Source organism: Podarcis cretensis, assembly GCF_951804945.1.
Source record: "Podarcis cretensis genome assembly, chromosome: 12".
Classification (NCBI taxonomy): Eukaryota; Metazoa; Chordata; class Lepidosauria; order Squamata; family Lacertidae; genus Podarcis; species Podarcis cretensis.
Window position 1 is genome coordinate 8,594,502 of NC_137181.1, and position 19,340 is coordinate 8,613,841.

General features: G+C 49.2%; 1 protein-coding gene across 6 annotated transcripts in view; it reads left to right on the forward strand.

Moving 5' to 3' along the window:
- CRHR2 (corticotropin releasing hormone receptor 2) overlaps nucleotides 1-14,674 on the forward strand; it is a 204,642-nt gene extending 189,968 nt beyond the window's left edge. For all 6 annotated transcript variants that reach the window (XM_079946965.1, XM_079946967.1, XM_079946966.1 and 3 more), the window contains one exon: nucleotides 11,974-14,674. In XM_079946965.1, the coding sequence (XP_079803091.1) occupies nucleotides 11,974-12,114 (141 nt within the window). In that variant the 3' untranslated portion in view covers nucleotides 12,115-14,674. The remainder of the gene's footprint in view (nucleotides 1-11,973) is intronic.
- Nucleotides 14,675-19,340: the final 4,666 nt, after the last annotated feature.

Here is a 19,340-nt window from a genome sequence, read left to right on the forward strand (position 1 = left end):
TGGTTATGTTTGTCTTCCCAGCCACTCTGTGAGGGAAGCCTCAGTCGGTAAACCGTGAGACTCTTCATTTTAGGGTCGTGGGTTCGAGCCCCAGGTTGAACAAGAGATTCCTAAATTGCAGGGGGTTGGACAGATGACCCTCATGGTCCCTTTCCAGTCTGCAATTCTATGAAATTATTTCCAATCTACATAGGAGAGATTGAGGCACCAGGCAAATCAGTTGCTTCATAACTTGCTGGGCTGGGTCATTTCAAGATTTTCAACATGCTTGGAGGATCTGCAACATACATCAGATTGCGCATGTTATCCTCACAGCCCCTTGAGATGCACAATCTTAACTTCGCCCCCCCCCCCAAAAAAAATAATAATTCTGGCAACACATTCTGAATCCATATCCATATCCACACTCCAAACCTTTGCTTTGAAATATATCATATTTTTCAGGGTATAAGACAATAGTACATTGGTGACTTGGGTTACAGACGCTTCAGGTTACAGACGCTTCAGGTTACAGACTCCGCTAACCCGGAAATAGTACCTCAGGTGAAGAACTTTGCTTCAGGATGAGAACAGAAATCGTTCTGTGGCGGCACAGCAGCAGCAGGAGGCCCCATAGGCTAAAGTGGTGCTTCAGGTTAAGAACAGTTTCAGGTTAAGAACGGACCTCCAGAACGAATTAAGTACTTAACCCGAGGTACCACTGTAAAGGTAAAGGGACCCCTGCCCATTAGGTCCAGTCGTGGCCGACTCTGGGGTTGCGGCGCTCATCTCGCTTTATTGGCCGAGGGAGCCGGCATACAACTTCCAGGTCATGTGCCCAGCATGACTAAGCTGCTTCTGGAGAACCACAGCAGCGCACGGAAACGCCATTTACCTTCCCGCTGGAGCAGTGCCTATCTATCTACTTGCACTTTGATGTGCTTTCAAACTGCTAGGTTGGCAGGAGCAGGGACCGAGCAACGGGAGCTCACCCCATCTCGGGGATTCGAACCGCCAATCTTCCCATCGGCAAGTCCTAGGCTCTGTGGTTTAACCCACAGCGCCAATGATTTTTGCTTTAAAAAATAGGCAAAAATTGGGTGTCGTCTTAGATAGTGAATGCAGAGGAGGGACGTGCAATTAATGGCAGCAGCAAGCAGGAGATTGGCGGCAGCGATTGGGCGGGTGATTGGTGGCTGCGGTAAGGCCTGCTGGCGATTGGCTGTGGCTGCGGCAATTAGGCAGGCGATTGGAGGCTGTGGTGAGGAGGGCAGGCGATTGGTGGTTGCGGCAAGTGGGCGGGTGGGCTGTTGGCGGCGGCGAGTGGGCAGACAATTGGTGGCTGCGGCGAGGTGTGAGATAGTCATTGGCTGTGGCAAGTGATTGGCAGTGGCAGGGCAGGCGGGTGAGTGATTGGCGGAAGTGACCTCCCACCCCCACCCCCAAAAAAGCTAAACAACTTAATTTCTTAATTTGGGGTTAAAAAAAATAGGGGTTGTCTTATACGTGGGGGCGTCTTATACACGGAAAAATACGGTATGTCTCAAAAAGTAGAGTTCAGATGCAGCAAACAAGTGTGCACACCAGGAAATGGGAGCAAATGGATGTAGCAAATGCAAAATTAAAGGGAGGGATCATGGTTCAATCCTCTCCCCTTGGCATCTCCAGGTAGGACTGGGAATGTCCTCTGCCGCAAACACTGGAGAGCCTCTGCCAGCCAGTGTAGACAATACTGAGCTAGACCAGGTATTTGACTCAGAATAAGGCAATTTCCTATATGATCTTCTGGTGGTGGTGCACTCTCAGGGAAAACAGCTCCCCGATTCTCTGGCTGACAATGCAACAACATCTTCCACTGTTTGTACATTTGCTGAGCAAGAACTTTGCAAGAGCTATTTGCTTTAACAAGAATTTTAAAGCTGGCTTCTATACAGACATGCACACACGTCTTGCTCCCATTTCCTCACTGCAGGCCGTTTAATCCCTTTGGGAGGGATTTCCCATCTTCCTTCCTGGAGCCTTTCATTGAGCGCTCATCCCCTCCACTCAAGCAGATCACCACCCTAATAGTTTTCTCTCCTCTCCCTGCACGGAGGACTTTTCAGAGCCATTAGCAACAGCACCGTTCTTCTCTTTCCATTCTGCCTTTTCTGACTTGACTCATTCCATCCCATTAGCCAGGTATAACAGCATTTGATTGCGATAATTTCGGGACTCATTTGCTTCCCTTTCTGCCCGCGTGATTCCCTGCTCTCCGCCTCCCACCCTGTGCAAAGTAGAAAAGCCTTTTCCGTGCACCTCTTGCAATTATTCTAAGGCTTCTTGAAACATACAAATAGGGAGGCAAGTCCTTCCTATGTCAACCCAACACATTTGGCGGCTTTCTCCAGCTTACCAGACTGCCGCTTCCTCGTTGCATTGTTCAGTCCATCAATAGTCCATCACATAAGCACGCTTATGTGAGTCACTCCAGACACAGGAGAGAGAGAGAGAAGATGGGGTAAAACAAGATAATGTTATTTCGTCGGGGTTCGGCACCAAGGGTTGGCATGCTTGGCCAGATGTCAAGGGCCCATGTCCCAGCAGAGGACCCATTCTCATGCACACACACACACAAACACACACTCATGGGGGCTCACCTCTCATTGGCCATGCTCCAGGGTCTCCTTGAGTGCTTTTGTCTAGCTAGCATGAGTTGCGTGGCAAGTCCCCACCCGAGCCCCAGGTGGAAATAATGACACATGACACAATTATTAAGGGTAATGGGCTAAGAAAGGCCACAACTTTATTGGTTACAGGTGATGAGCGGTATTGGCTTAGGCATTGGTCCTAACCGACTATATCCAACTTCAGCCCATCCGCTTGAAGTCCAGGAAGGGTTAACCACCAGTAGGGGGAGTCCTGCTGATGCACATCAACTAGGAATTCCCCCGGGGTCACCGATAGGGGGCGTGCCTTAGGCCCTCACCTCCCCAGGCTTCGGACAGGGCCACGCCCCCAGAATCCTTTAACGGACTACCCTTCAATATGCAGGTGATGGCGCTTCCTCCCCTCTTCCATCTACAGAACTATACCAATGCCTAACCGCCAATACCAAGGAAGTTGTGATGATTTGCTACGAGGCAGGCGAAAACCAAGTGGCTGGTGCCAGTTTGCCAAGTTGAAAAATTCCTACCAGGCCCCTCAATGGCAACCATCCAAGGTCCATAGCAAGGTCAAAGAAAGAAAACATTAAAGGGCGGGAGGGTGGGAAAACAGAACAGCTGATAAGCGGCAAAGAGGGAGATCCCCAGCCGCGTCCTGCCTTTATAGGGTAGGCCACGCCCCCTGAGCTAGCCGATTGGCCGGCCAGGGGGTGACACGGCTGGAAATCCCCCCAATCATGCGGGGGCTGGCCTCCACCCACCGCGCGTGTGGAGGGGCTGTGAAGCCCGTGACCCCACCTCCTCCAAAGGGCGAAAGTGGCTCTCTTGGACTGTGCTGATGCTTCTTGCTTGGCTGGATGGAGAATTCAGAGAAGTGTGGCCAGTGGGGGGAGAGGGAGAAACTGTGTGTGTGTGTGTGTGTGTGTGTGTGTGTGTGTGTGTGTGTTAGAGAGGGGGGGAGAGAGAAGAAACCTCTGGCTTTTCATGTAGCCTAATGTACAAAGGTAAGAGCCATAGGACGCAGGTGGCGCTGTGGGTTAACCCACAGAGCCTAGGACTTGCCCATCAGAAGGTCGCAGTTTGAATCCCCGCAATGGGGTGAGCTCCCGTTGCTCGGTCCCTGCTCCTGCCAACCTAGCAGTTCGAAAGCACATCAAAGCGCAAGTAGATAAATAGATACCGCTCCAGTGGGAAGGTAAACGGCGTTTCCGTGCACTGCTCTGGTTCGCCAGAAGCGGCTTAGTCATGCTGGCCACATGACCCGGAAGCTGTACGCTGGCTCCCTCGGCCAATAAAGCGAGATGAGCGCCGCAACCCCAGAGTCGGCCACAACTGGACCTAACGGTCAAGGGTCCCTTTACCTTTACCTTTAAGAGCCATAGCCATGGATCAGTTGTCAGGGGCTGGTTGGACGCAGAGGAATGGTGGGAGGAACCAGCTGGGGAATCACCAAAGGAAGAAGGTTCAGAGTGGTGGTGGGATGACAATGAGGCATCAGAGGGACAAGGTTGGGAGGAAGAGATGTTGGAAGCTGAAGAGGTAACAGGGCTGTGTGAATGGGGAGAGTCTGTGGCAGAGAGAAGTCCGGAAGCTGAAGCAGGAGAAGAGGAAGACCAAGAGGCAGAGATGAGTCAGGCTTGTGAAGTGGCCCAGGTGGGGTGAAGAGGCCCAGGAGGGGTGGCTAACACCCCAGAGGACAGGATCACACTTCAAAACGACCTTGACAGATTAGAGAACTGAGCCAAAACAAACAAGATGAATTTTAACAGGGAGAAATGTAAAGTATTGCACTTGGGCAAAAAAAAGGAGAGGCACAAATACAAGATGGGTGACACCTGGCTTGAGAGCAGTACATGTGAAAAGGATCTAGGAGTCTTGGTTGACCACAAACTTGACATGAGCCAACAGTGTGACGCGGCAGCTAAAAAAGCCAATGCAATTCTGGGCTGCATCAATAGGAGTATAGCATCTAGATCAAGGGAAGTAATAGTGCCACTGTATTCTGCTCTGGTCAGACCTCACCTGGAGTACTGTGTCCACTTCTGGGCACCACAGTTCAAGAAGGACACTGACAAACTGGAAGGTGTCCAGAGGAGGGCAACCAAAATGGTCAAAGGCCTGGAAACGATGCCTTATGAGGAACGGCTAAGGGAGCTGGGCATGTTTAGCCTGGAGAAGAGGAGGTTAAGGGCTGATATGATAGCCATGTTCAAATATATAAAAGGATGTCACATAGAGGAGGGAGAAAGGTTGTTTTCTGCTGCTCCAGAGAAGCGGACACGGAGTAATGGCTCCAAACTACAAGAAAGAAGATTCCACCTAAGCATTAGGAAGAACTTCCTGACAGTAAGAGCTGTTCGACAGTGGAATTTGCTGCCAAGGAGTGTGGTGGAGTCTCCTTCTTTGGAGGTCTTTAAGCAGAGGCTTGACAACCATATGTCAGGAGTGCTCTGATGGTGTTTTCTGCTTGGCAGGTGGTTGGACTCGATGGCCCTTGTGGTCTCTTCCAACTCTATGATTCTATGATTCTATGTCTCTCCCACTCCTGCTGCACCCAGCTCCCCTCCCCGCTTGTCTCCCAGAACCAGAAGAGGCATGAAACGAGAGGAGCAAAGGCAGGCACAGAGGCATAGTATCAGATTGCTTGGGGAAACCCTGGAGAGGAGGAGACGTAGGCAACTGTGGGGAGGCGGGAACCTTTGGTCTTCATGGGGGCAAGACTTGCCGGAGATGAGTTGCTGTGCTCATTAGGCCTGACACTCCTGTGTGGATCCTGTATTGCTAATAACGAGTTCACTACAACTCACTCAGTGTGCTTTGCTGCTGCTTGCTCCTTTCATTGGCCCTCTGTTCTTTCTGGCTCCACTCGCCATGAGCATGTGGCTTCTCAGGAGGCTCATTTGGGGGGTGGGATGTAGCCCTGGAATTTAAAAAGGTTCCTCTACCCTGTTTTATAATTTGCCTGGTGAGGTCCTGCCTCTCCCCAGTAGGAATAAAGACACATGACACCATTATTTTAGGTTAATGGGCTAAAATTGGCCACAACTTTATTGGTTACAGGGGATGAGTGGTATTGGCTTAGGCATTGGTCCTATCCGACTATCCGGCTTCAGCCTATTTGCCTGAAGACCGGGAAGGGTTAGCACCAGCAGGGGAACCCTGCTGATGCACATCAACTAGGGACTCCCCCGGGGTCACCGCTCGGGGGCGCGTTTTAGGCCCTGACCTCCATAGGCTTTGGACGAGGCCACACACCCCAGAATCCTTTACCGGACTACCCTTCAATATTTGGGGTAGGTGATGGCGCTCCCCCCCCCAACACATCTACATAATAATCCCCCTACCAATGCCAAACCAAGAAGTTGTGACGATTTTCTACGAGGTAGGCGGAAAACGAGGTGGCGCTGTGGGTTAAAGCCTCAGCGCCTAGGACTTGCCGATCGAAAGGTCGGCGGTTCGAATCCCTGCGGCGGGGTGCGCTCCCGCTGCTCGGTCCCAGCGCCTGCCAACCTAGCAGTTCGAAAGCACCTCCGGGTGCAAGTAGATAAATAGGGACCGCTTACCAGTGGGAAGGTAAACGGCGTTTCCGTGTGCGGCTCTGGCTCTGGCTCTGGCCAGAGCAGCGATGTCACGCTGGCCACGTGACCCGGAAGTGTCTCCGGACAGCGCTGGCCCCTGGTCTCTTAAGTGAGATGGGCGCACAACCCCAGAGTCTGTCAAGACTGGCCCGTACGGGCAGGGGTACCTTTACCTTTACCTTTAACCTAACCTCCCTGTGGCCCGGGATCTCCAAGATGTTTTACTATTTTGGAAAGGCCTTTCTAAGCTGAAAGAGCTTCCCTCTGAGGAAATAGAGCTTCGAACACCCTTCCATCAGTACAGTGGTACCTCTGGTTATAGATGCTTCAGGTTACATACGCTTCAGGTTACAGACTCCGCTAACCCAGAAATAGTACCTCGGGTTAAGAACTTTGCTTCAGGATGAGAACAGAAATTGCGTGGCAGCAGCGGGAGGCCCCATTAGCTAAAGTGGTGCTTCAGGTCAAGAACAGTTTCAGGTTAAGAACAGACCTCCGGAACGAATTAAGTAATTAACCTGAGGTACGACTGTACTTAGGCTCGCTTGCATGGAGCTCCCAGCCCCAGAATGAGCTGACCGTGGTCCTGAACACTCAGGTCCCATACCCTGGACTCTTCAAAAGCAAACCCTGCAGACTTCAGCCTGGAACAGGAGGCGGTCCTGTTGTTGCCAGTTTTACCTTCCTTTTCCCATATCAATTTAATGCAGGGGCGAACCAACATGGTGCCCTACAGATGTTCCTGGACCACAACACCCCTCATCCCTGTTCACCGGCCATGCTGCCGGCGTCTGATAGGAGTTTAAATCCAACATCTGGCAGGCTCCATATTGGCCGCCTCTGACCAAGAGGCTCAAAACTCATTCTAAGTGAAGCCTCTCATCACAACTCATTGGGCGTCCTTTTGCTTTCTCTCACCAGTGCCTACCAGGCAGCCTTAAAAAGGTAAAGGGACCCCTGACCATCAGGTCCAGTCGTGGCCGACTCTGGGGTTGCGGCGCTCATCTCGCTTTATTGGCCGAGGGAGCCGGCGTACAGCTTCCGGGTCATGTGGCCAGCATGACTAAGCCGCTTCTGGTGAACCAGAGCAGTGCACAGAAATGCCATTTACCTTCCCACCGGAGCGGTATCTATTTATCTACTTACGCTTTGACGTGCTTTTGCCAGACTGTTTATTTTGGCACACCACTCCAATATATTTGCCATACTCCAGGAAGTATAAGGTGGCTTCCTATACTCCTGTGCCTTTTTAAGCACCGCATGTATGCTTGTTAAAGTTTCCCTCTCCTTTTGCCTGGTGAAAACGTTTCTCTATAATCAGGTTTTGGGCTGATTAACATTTTATGTGCTTGTGGGAAGAGGGTTCATTTTTGTTTTGTTACGTAAGCTGCCTTTAGTGTCCGCTGCTTCTAACTCTGTTTTTTTGTAAGCTGCCTTGTAAGCGTCTAATCGAAAGGCAGAGTAAACTTTAAAATAAATAAAAGCCCTTTCTTTACAAATTAGAAAGGAGAGATTATACAATTGCCTTTGCAAAGGCAGTGCCTTCCAGATGTTTTGTGCTGCAAATCCCGCCAGCACCAGCCAGCAAAACTGAGTTGATGGGAGATGGCAATGGAAACATCTACAGGGCACTCAGCTGTTGAAGGCCAACCTAGACAGACAGCTGGAGGGTAGATTTATCTGCTCCCATCGCATCTGGGAAATGGGGCAGTTCTTTTCCATGCCAAGGGAATACATCGTATTCATCTGACTGGGAAAACAATCTTGCAAATCAACTACTTCTGACGTTTCGCCAGCAGATTCAATTGTTTCCTCCTAGCGTGAATTAAGAGCGACAGCCGCTTTCCAGCCGTGGAGAAAAAGGAGTCCAGCCATTTCTCCTCCGATCCATCTGAAGCAAGCTGGCTTTTTTATTTATAACAGCGGTGTTTATAGATAAGCATCTATGTGGTGCCCATAATTGATGTATTTTCTCTTGAGGAAGCAGGGGGGCAAATCCCTTGGTGATTCAAAACACTAGCAGGGGGAAATCGTTCAGCAATACCTGCCATTCCATCATTACAGAGCATTAGTTGTAACCAACAGCTCTGCAGGGCAGAAAGCACATCCATTCATTCCTTGTCCTCTAACTAATCTCCCCTACCAGCTGGAAACCACACAAAAATGGGCTTTCTGTCCTTTTCTGTTGTTTAAGGTTATCTCTCTGCCTTGGCTGCTAACTATCCTTGCCCCTCTTCCTTTAAGCTGCCAGGGAAGATTAGACTAGATGAGAGAGATAATGGAGAGGAATATCAGGAACAAAAAGCAGTTTCTTCTTCTCTCCATTGTGACTTCACACCTGCTTTGCCTCCCTCTCCTCTCTGTCAGGAAGGAGCTCTGAAAAGCAAACCGCAGGCTCTTTTTAGCAGGTGCTAAACATGGCCTGCAGCTCACATTTCAGGTCACGGAAGACCCAGCTCTTATATCTGATCAAATCCAAGAGGTTTTGAAGCTTGGAACTCTCGCCTCAGAGGTGTCATCACAGCTTCCAGTCCGTTGCAAAAGATAAAATAATTATTTTGGTTGGCAAATGACTATGTCAGCTTCTTCTCTGCTAAAAGTATTCAAAGCCACTTACACTCAAATAGAAATACAGCAATCCAATCGTGTGTGTGTGTGTGTGTGTGTGTGTGTGTGTGTGTGTGCAGGGATTTTTAGCAGCTGGATTTTATGCTTATTTCTGTACTGCTGGAGGACTGGATATTGTTAACATGTTAATTGGAGTTGCACAGCTAAGGCTTGAGCAGCGAGGTGGTGACTGTTTAACCCTGTTCTTAAAGGTAAAGGTAAAGGGACCCCTGACTGTTAGGTCCAGTCATGGACAACTCTGGGGTTGCGGCGCTCATCTCGCTTTACTGGCCAAGGGAGCCAGCGTACAGCTTCCGGGTCATGTGGCCAGCATGACTAAGTCGCTTCTGGTGAACAGAGCAGCGCACAGAAACGTCGTTTACCTTCCCACCGGAGCGGTATCTATTTATCTACTTGCACTTTGACATGCTTTCGAACTGCTAGGTTGGCAGGAGCAGGGACTGAGCAACGGGAGCTCACCCCATTGCGGGGATTCAAACCGCCGACCTTCTGATCAGCAAGTCCTAGGCTCTGTGGTTTAACCCACAGCACCACCGATGTCCCTCAACCCTGTTCTTATGTGCTGCCAAAGTTTTCTGTTGCCATTTGAGGGTGGGGTGCTGCTGTTTTGTGTATGTTGTGTGTGTGAATTGCAGGTGTTTTGTATGAATCTGTTAATAGCGCAACGTGTTTATGTTTCTAAATGTGTTCCGAGTCACTTGGGGACATTTGGGCAACAAGCAAGTAACCAGTCCAACTCCCACCATCCCTGACCGCTGGTCCTGCTAGCTAGGGATCATGGGAGTTGTAGTCCAAAAACAGCTGGAGACCCAAGTTTGGGACTAGACATTAGACATTGTACATAAGGCAGTGTGGAATGCGGTTCTCATCTTTGGGAAATCTCGATTCCGCAGAGAAGGTACCACCTCGCCCAAGGTGGCTGATTTTATTTGTAGTCCTGATATGCCAGCTCTGAGAAACCTGAACTTGCAATCAACTATATATTCAACTGTAGAAAGACACTATGTGATGAGTGAACGTGCAGCATTGATAGCCTGGAAAATCTCTCTCTAAGCAGCAGGTTTTGCAACAGCGAGATTGTCTTAGGAGCACCAAGCAACAATCTGCCTCATTGTACGCGTGGCTTTTATTACGAATTCAGCAGCCTGGGAGCTTGCTTGTCATAATAGCCCGTTATGAATCATGATTTAACTGATGAGCTACCCACCTGCCCGCACAGCACTGTTGAGAGACGCTTTTCAGGCCTCGCTCAGGAAGGAGACATGCTGTTACGAAAGCATCCATCAGAAATCAGAACCACCAGATTCGTAGGACCAGGAGGGCATCGCTACTCAGCAAGGCTTTTGCTAAGGGGCAGGGAACCTTTTTAGATCTGAGGCCCATATTTGCTCACATGCAGTCTTCTGGGGGCGACATGCCAGAGGCAAAAAAAAGGGGGGGATCAGCAAGTTATGTAGTCTGGCCTTGGTCCACATGGACAGAGCACTCCCCATAGTCTTTCCTAGCCCTGCCTAGAGACAGTATTGGGGATCGAACCTCCTGCATGCAAGGCAAATGCTGTCCCACTGAGCCACAGTTCTCCCCGCTCCCGACCAAATCCTAGTCTCACAACCAAGATTCACGGGGCTATGAGAGGATGTCCCTCTGCTCAGTTGGCCTCCAGGTTAGCTCCTCCCCAAAGAAATTACCGTATTTTTCACTCTATAAGACGCACCAGACCACAAGACGCACCTATTTTTGGGGGGAGGAAAACAAGAAAAAAAATATTCTGAATCTCAGAAGCCAGAACAGCAAGAGGGATCGCTGTGCAGTGAAAGCAGCAATCCCTCTTGCTGTTCTGGCTTCTGGGATAGCTGCACAGCCTGCATTCGCTCCATAAGACACACACGTATTTCCCCTTACTTTTTAGGAGGGAAAAAGTGAGTCTTATAGAGCAAAAAATACGGTGCCTCTAACACACAGTCTCGTACAATTGCATAGTTGGTAAAGGGACCCCTGACCATTAGGTCCAGTCGTGGCCGACGCTGGGATTGCGGTGCTCATCTCGCTTTATTGGCCGAGGGAGCTGGCATACAGCTTCCGGGTCATGTGGCCAGCATGACTAAGCCGCTTCTGGCGAACCAGAGCAGCACATGGAAATGCCGTTTACCTTCCCGCCAGAGCGGTACCTATTTATCTACTTGCACTTTGATGTGCTTTCGAACTGCTAGGTTGGCAGGACCAGGGACCGAGCAACGGGAGCTCACCCCGTCACGGGGATTCGAACCGCCGACCTTCTGATCGGCAAGTCCTAGGCTCTGTGGCTTAACCCACAGCGCCACCCGCGTCCCACCGCACAGTTGGTAGGGACCCCCAGATTCACCTGGTCCAAACCCCTGCAATGCAGGAATCTCAACTAAAGCATCCATGACAGATGGACACCCAATCTCTGCTTAAAAACCTCCAAGGAAGGAGAATCTATTGCCTGCTGACTGTGGCACTGCGTCCTTTATTGGTGTTGGGGGGGGGCAGGATCAGGCAGGACCAGGGGCTGGGTGTGGAGGCTTGGGGCCTCTCTCTCACCACCAGGCAAGCTTGGGGCATGGAGAGTTCACAGGGCCACACTGCACAGCCTGCCTGCCTACCCATCCATGCTTGAGGGAGCCCAGCCGGCCATCGCGGCCATGTGCCTGGGGCTACGGCCACCCTGTCCCTCTGCACGCAACGCCCCTGTCTCCTGAGGGAGCCCATTCAACTGTCCAACAGCTCTTACTGTCAGAAAGTTCTTCCTGATATTTAGTACTACCCTCCGGAGCAGGAAAATACAAGCTTGCTCCCTCTTCCGTGTGACAGCCCTTGAGATATTTGAAGGTGGTTATCGTATCTGCTCTCAGACTCCTCTTCCTTGGGCTAAATATGCCCAACTCCTTCAACCGTTCCTCATCAAGCTTGGTTTCCAGACCCTTGATCATCTTGGTTGCCCTCCTCTGCACATGTTCCAGCTTGGCAGAATTGGGTGGGAATTACCACTTCCCTTGACTGTTGATGCAGCCTAGAATTGCATTAGCTTTTCTTGCTGCTGCATCACACCGTTGACTTGCGGCTGACTTTCACCCTCTCTCTTTCTCTTCTTTCTCTCTCTCTCTCTCTCTCCTTCCCACTAGGTACGTTCTGCAGCCCGGAAAAGATGGCACCGCTGGCAAGACCACCACTCCCTTCGAGTCCGCGTGGCTCGAGCCATGTCCATCCCAACCTCTCCGACAAGGATTAGTTTTCACAGTATAAAGCAGACGGCTGCCGTGTGACAAGCCCAGCCAACCACCAGCTGACTATGGAGTTTTGTTCTCTTTCCTCCTTCTCCTCCTCCTCATTCCCAGACCAGGAAAAATACTCTTTCTCCCTGTGTTCTTTTTTCTCTTTTTAACCCCTTGGTTGTCACAATTCCTCCTCGTCCATGTGGTAGAGTAATAAAATTATATATTTGGAAGGGACCCTGAGGGTCATCTAGTCCAACCCCCCTGCAATGCAAGAATCTCAGCTAAAGCATCCATGACAGATGGCCACCCAACCTCTGCTTAAAAAGGAAGGAGAGTCCACAACCTTCGGAGGGAGTGCCACAGCCCTTACTGTGTTCTCCATTTATTGCTTTCCCACACTCTCCCCTCCAGAAATACCCTATGCTTTGAAAACCCAAATAGGAGAACTGCAACCATAATAATAATTTATTATTTATACCCGGCCCATCTGGCTGGGTTTCCCCAGCCACTCTGTGCGGCTTCCAACAAAATATTAAAATACAATAGTCCATCAAACATTAAAAACTTCCCTAAATAGGGCTGCCTTCAGATGTCTTCTAAAAGTCTGGTAGTTGCTTTTCTCTTTGACATCTGGTGGGAGGGCGTTCCACAGGGCAGGCGCCGCCACCAAGAAGGCCCTCTGCCTGGTTCCCTGTAACTTGGCTTCTCGCAGGGAGGGAACCGCCAGAAGGTCCTCAGAGCTGGACCTCAGTGTCCAGGCCGAACGATGGGGGTGGAGACACTCCTTCAGGTATACTGGGCCAAGGCCATCATGGGGAATCTCTGGACGGGCCCATACAACCCCACTGTAACAGGGAACCTAAACTCATTTCAGGGAGACCCTGAACTTCTGTTTGCTGGGGATCCTGCTAAATGAAGGGATCATATGCGAGAGACCATTGCCTTTCGAAAACTAACAAGCCAATCCTATGCAAGTTTACTGAGCTTTAAATCCCAAGTGAGTCTGCCGCCTTATTTATTTTATTTATAAAACAAAAGTGGCTGCAGGAATCGTGGTTAGGAACATGGGAAGCTGCCTGGCAGCAGTGCAGACCAATGGTCCATCTAGGACAGTATTGTGTACTGACCGGCCACGGCTGTCCAGGGTTTTGGATTGGGGCCTCTCCTAGCCCTGCCTTGATGCAAAGATCTCCTAAAGGCAAAGCCTATCTGCTCCCAGTGAACTCTGGGCCTAGAGCCAAAGAAATCTAAAGTTGGAAGAGACCCCAACGGTCATCTAAACCAACTGCCCACCGTGCCAGAATCACAGCTAAGGAATCCCTACCAGGTGGTCTTTTCCCTACTATTGAACAGTCTTGAAATCCTAGTCTTGAAGCTCTGTGCCAATTTTATTTTATTTTAAGGATGCTGCGTTTGAGGAACAGCCCTCAACTTCTAACGTTGACACACACAAACAGGACCTCACAATTCTGGGTGGTTTCAAGTTGTAAGATCTGTGCTACTGGTCAGTAATGGCACCTTAGGTCCACCTCTAAACCACTGCAGCTTTGACACAGCCACATTCCACCCATCAGGAACACTGGGGCCAAGCTACCAGAAGGAAAGTCACATTTCCAGAGCTACACAATACTGCGATTGGAGGACTGGGATATTGTGTCACCCACCCAAAGGAAGCCCCACCTAAAAGGCAGGGATCCAGAACACACACACACACACACCCTATTACCAGCAACTGTGCAATTGTCCTGCAGAAATAACCATCTGGGAATGTCTCATTCTTCTCGGTAGCCTTACCCCTGCATCCCCTTGCCACCTGTGTGGGTTGCAAATCACAGCCCGAAGAAGGCACTAGCCCTCAAGAATTTCACATTTGTCCATTGGCCTTTCATGTCCCTTTTTTCGTCATTTGTGGAGCACCGGTAACCTGAATGCAACGGCAACAAAAGATCTAGCCGCCTTGTGACCTTCCTCTCCTAGTGGCCTGGAGGTGAAGCTCACTTAGCTTGGCGATTTACAAGCCTGTTTCAATGTCCAAGACAACACTTCGCCCCCCCCCCAAAAAAGGTGGACATATGGGGAATGGAGGGTTAGAAACTGCACACGGACCTTCTCCGCTGTTTTCAAGGTCTTGGGAGCAGAATTTTCCTTCCGTGCTACATACTGGTCTTGCTGGCAGGCGAAGCTTTTAAATGGACCATCTCTGTAGTATTTCTCTCTCTCTCTCTCTCTCTCTCTCTCTCTCTCTCTCTCTTTCTGTCTATCTGTCTCTCTCTCAGATTGTCTTTTTGTTCACCTCTCCTTCACCACTGAGCTTTGAAAGAGTGCTGACCAGCTTCTTCAGCGGCCTTTGCTTTTCCCTGGAAAGAGGACAACAGAGAGATTTCTCAACGTCTTTTGAGGGAGGCTCAGAAATGAGCTGTTGCTTTTTTCTAAAGGGAAACACGATACAAAGATGATTGTGACAATGCAGCTGTGAGGCTTGCATTGCATCAAGAGTGTCTCGTCTGCATTGGGGAATGCAGTAGACAATCCTCGGGGGCTTTTTATGTCACACTGATGATATGGTGTAAATATTTTCAATAATAAACACTTCTTCTGTTTTTGGGTTTCTATGGATTTGGAGAGTTTTGTTCTTGCCGTTGTTTAACCAGAAATAAGACGGGAATAGCATTGGTTTATTGGCTGGAACACGATTTGGGTTGCGTGGCAAGATCCCGAACACACACACACAAACCCTTGGTTGAATAAAGACACATGACTCAAATATTTAAGGTTAATGGGCTAAAAAAAGGCCACAACTTTATTGGTTACAGATGATGAGTGGTATTGGCTTAGGCATTGGTTCTAACTGACTATATCTGACTCCAGCCCATCTGCAGGGAGTCCGGAAAGGGTTAACCACCAGTAGGGGGAGTCCTGCTGATGCACATCAACTACGAGCTCCCCCGGGGGTCACTAATAGGGGTCGTGCCTTAGACCCTCACCTCCAGCCCATCTGTGATGCTCATCTTGCTTTATTGGCCGAGGGAGCTGGCGTACAGCTTCCAGGTCATGTGGCCAGCATGACTAAGCCGCTTCTGGTGAACCAGAGCAGTGCACAGAAACGCCGTTTACCTTTCCGCCGGAGCGGTACCTATTTATCTACTTGCACTTTGATGTCCTTTCGAACTGCTAGGGTGGCAGGAGCAGTTGCAACAGGAATTTTAAAACAGTTCCATATCATGCCTAATTTGGCACTATATAATGCGGCAAGGTCCATCCCTCAAGTGTTATCTTTCTAGAACGTTTGCTCAGACTCAGCAAAGATCCCTTGCAACTTGAATTAGAAGTTTCCTCCTTGCAGTTTCTGCCATTAATTGCTTCCAGCAGCATTACTGATTAATTGGCCCCCTAATTAAACAATATGGGATGCAGGTGGTGCTGTTGGTTAAACCACAGAGCTTAGAATTGCTGATCAGAAGGTCGGCAGTTCGAATCCCCGTGACAGGGTGAGCTCCCATTGCTCAGTCCCTGCTCCTGCCAACCTAGCAGTTCGAAAGCACCTCAAAGTACAAGTACCTCAAAGTACAAGTAGATAAACAGGTACTGCTCCAGCGGGAAGGTAAACGGTGTTTCCGTGTGCTGCTCTGGTTTGCCAGAAGCGGCTTAGTCATGCTGGCCACCACCTGGAAGCTGTACGCCGGCTCCCTCGGCCAATAAAGCGAGATGAGCATCACAACCCCAGAGTCGGCCATGACTGGACCTAATGGTCAGGGGTCCCTTTACCTTTAATTAACCAATTCCTATTCCTTGGGGGGTGGGGCGGGTGAGGGCATCCTTTTGCTACAGAGTGCAGGAGCTGCTTCAACCTTCCATGCTGTTTCTCTCCCTGGTAGCTCAAGTGAAGATGTTGGTGAGCCAGAGGAGATGGGGTGGGATGGCATGGCATGGGAGCAGTGGTGCAGCATTACCTAGAAGCTCACAGCAAATGCACAAAAGGAAGGATGCTGTGCTGTCAGGCAGAGATCCCAGGGACAGAGAAAGGGTGGATGGGTGGAACTTGAAGTTGAAGAATTTATAGACTACAGGCACAGCACGGAAAATGAAACGAGGAGAAAAGGGGCTAGATTACAAGGAGATATAATGGTACAAGGAAAGGAAGCAGGTGGAGTGGTGGAGTCTTCTTCTTTGGAGGTCTTTAAGCAGAGGCTTGACAACCATATGTCAGGAGTGCTCTGATGGTGTTTCCTGTTTGGCAGGGGGTTGGACTCGATGGCCCTTGTGGTCTCTTCCAACTCTACGATTCTATTCTATGATTCTAGGACTGAGTGGTGAGCCAGAAAGGAACAAGGGGAAATGAATCACTCCATTAGAGAAAAACTTAAGAGCTGTCAGTGGAAAGAGCTCTGATCCAGATAGTAGGCTAGCTTGCAGATTCACTGGTGAGAAGGGTACTGGAAAGATTCGATTGGGAGGTCTCTACAAGAAGAGGCAATCTGTTACGATATGGATGCAATGCAGCTGCAAAGTGCTAGCTTGAAAAGTAAACTTGATGGGAATGTTGGGACTGCCCGTGGGAATCAGAGGGACAGTCAATTCACAGTGCGAAGCACCGGAATTAGCTCAGAATGTAATATGAGCTCTTCCGTTTGTTCCTGTCCAGGAAGTGTTTGTCACTAGACTGCTGGAGTTTGAAGAGAGCAGTCATGTTTTTTGTAATGCTGTAAAGACAGAAATAAAGGCATGTAGATACGTTTCTGTCTATCTCTTTCCCCTGCCAGGGGGCAGGAAAGAGGGGGTGTGCTCTTCTCATGTTTGAGAAGAATCGCCTATCGAGACCTAGCCTGGATCTTGCTGGGGAATGCAGCCAGGGAGGTCAACAGGGAATCATGCCAGATGCCTGGGAGAGTTGCCAGTTTCTCCTGATAAAGGCTTGATTTCCGACATGATGATCCAATCTGGACCTTAAGGGACACATTTATGATGCAAGGCATCTTCCGTTGACCATAACACCCAGGTTGGTTGGTGAGAAGGTAGATGCTCCTTCTGGTTCTTTAAGTACCAAGTTGTCCAGGGCTCTATATGCCAAGTACAAGGCCTTGAATCACACACCTGGTACCTTACTTGCAGCCAGTGTGTGGCACCTTCAGAACTAGTGAGACAAGAGCTCTCCTTCCTGCTCCTGCCAACAGTTTAGCTCCAGCTTCTGGGCCACCTCCAGGGACAACAGCAGAACATCTTACAGCAGACTACAGGAAAAGCAGTCAGACTGTTGTGGTTGGTTGGTTGGTTGGTTTGTGTGTTGCAGGAATGGAGACTCATTGATAGCATCACAGTGAGGACCTCCTGAAATCTGTCACCACTGTCAGTGTCAGTATTTGATAGGCTTGGATTTCCTACCAGAATTTAAATAGTTATACTTTGGCACATCAATGGGTGGCCTTGAACTGGATGGTTTGTTGGTGGGGAGGCACATACTGGCAGTGAGCAGGACTAGAACCGGAAGTAGGTTCCTCTCTCTTCATCCTGAATTTTCCTTCCACATCACCCTCATGAAATTAGTATGAAGACTGCACAGGATTAGTCCATTGCTCCTTTCTTTCAGTTTCTCATTTCTTCACATTTCCACATAAGTTTATCTACCCTCATGAAAATTCATCAGTGTTTTAGTGCAAATTTCTCCTAATATGTTTGCATTCCAGACTTGCCTAATATCTGCATTTTTGCAATTTGGGGGATTCGGAAAATAATAAAAACAACAGCAAGGCAAATGAAACACGGGAAGTGGTAGGAAGGGTGAAATTAAGAAAATTAAAGAAGGGATAGAAGCAAAAAAGGGATGGAATGAAAAATAACGAATAACCCTCAGCAGGGAGATCCCACCAGTAACTCAACAAAATAACAAAACAATTGAGAGTTGTGGTAAAGTAACTGGATAGGAAAAAATGAGTGAGCCTAAGATGAGCACGAGAAGCAAACAAGGGACAATTACAGCAACACTAGGAATACAAGCGAGAAGACAATCTTTAATAGACCCGGACGCAAATGCGGATATAAAAGAGATTCTAGCCAGAATGGACAAAAATTTGAATGATAAATTAGATCCAATGGATTTAAAAATTGAAAAAATGGATACAAAAATTGAATGAAATGCTAAATAACTAAGAATTATCGGAACAATTAAAATATTTATTGAGGAAACATAAAGATATGGACAAATCAGTACAGGATCTGAAAAGTAAAGTTAATAAACAGGCTGCTTTGCAGTCTTTGGAGGGGTGTAAATCTCAATGCAGGGCTGTGTTCCGGTTCTTGAATTGAATTAACCAATTGTGAACTGGGCAGGTTAAATGGAGAATGAATTGAATTTGCCCCCTATCTCTAGCTGTGAGTGGAAGAGTTGCCCGACGGGAGCACAGAAGTGTGTGTGGTCTTCTCCAAGTTACTTGCTGCCACCCCACTGAACGTGTCTTGCCAACACGTATTTGCGTTTTTATTTTGAGAGGGTGATAATGAGCATTCCGGTACATGATCAGGAGCTGTCATTTACCATGAAAGACTTCTTCTGACGCCCGTAATCATCCTCCCACCTACCAGGGTGCATAAGATTGCATAAGGTACATTCATACAAGTCACCAAATTGCTGCCAGCTGCATCCTGAAAAGCAAAGTATCAAGTCAGTCCCCTGAAGAGTTATAAAGAGACACTTGGATGGTGGCATTATACCAGTGTGTGCTGAGTGGGAGTTGCATACGACTGTTCTGGGAGTGCTTGGCCGATCATAAACACTCCGGAAATGTTCAGAGAGAAAGCTTCAAGGTGCCCATAGCAGACGGGATCCAAAACAGCTCTTGTTGCAGCAACACATAGACTTACCGGGCCCGTCTCCCTCACCCTGGTGCCCTCCACAAATCATTGGACTACAGCTCCCAGTGTGGTGTAGTGGTTAAGAGCGGTGGACTCATAATCTGGTGAACCGGGTTCGATTCCCCGCTCCTCCACACACAGCTGCTGGGTGACCTTGGGCTAGTCACACTTCTTTGAAGTCTCTCAGCCCCACTCACCTCACAGAGTGTTTGTTGTGGGGGAGGAAGGGAAAGGAGAATGTTAGCTGCTTTGAGACTCCTTCGGGTAGTGATAAAACGGGATATCAAATCCAAACTCCTCCTCCTCCTCCTCCTCTTCTTCTTCTTCCCATCATCCTTGACCATTGGCATGCTGGTGAGAGCCAGAGTCCAACAATGTAGGAAGGGCATCAGGTGTTTGAAAGCCTGGGCTGCCCAAGAAAACCCTTG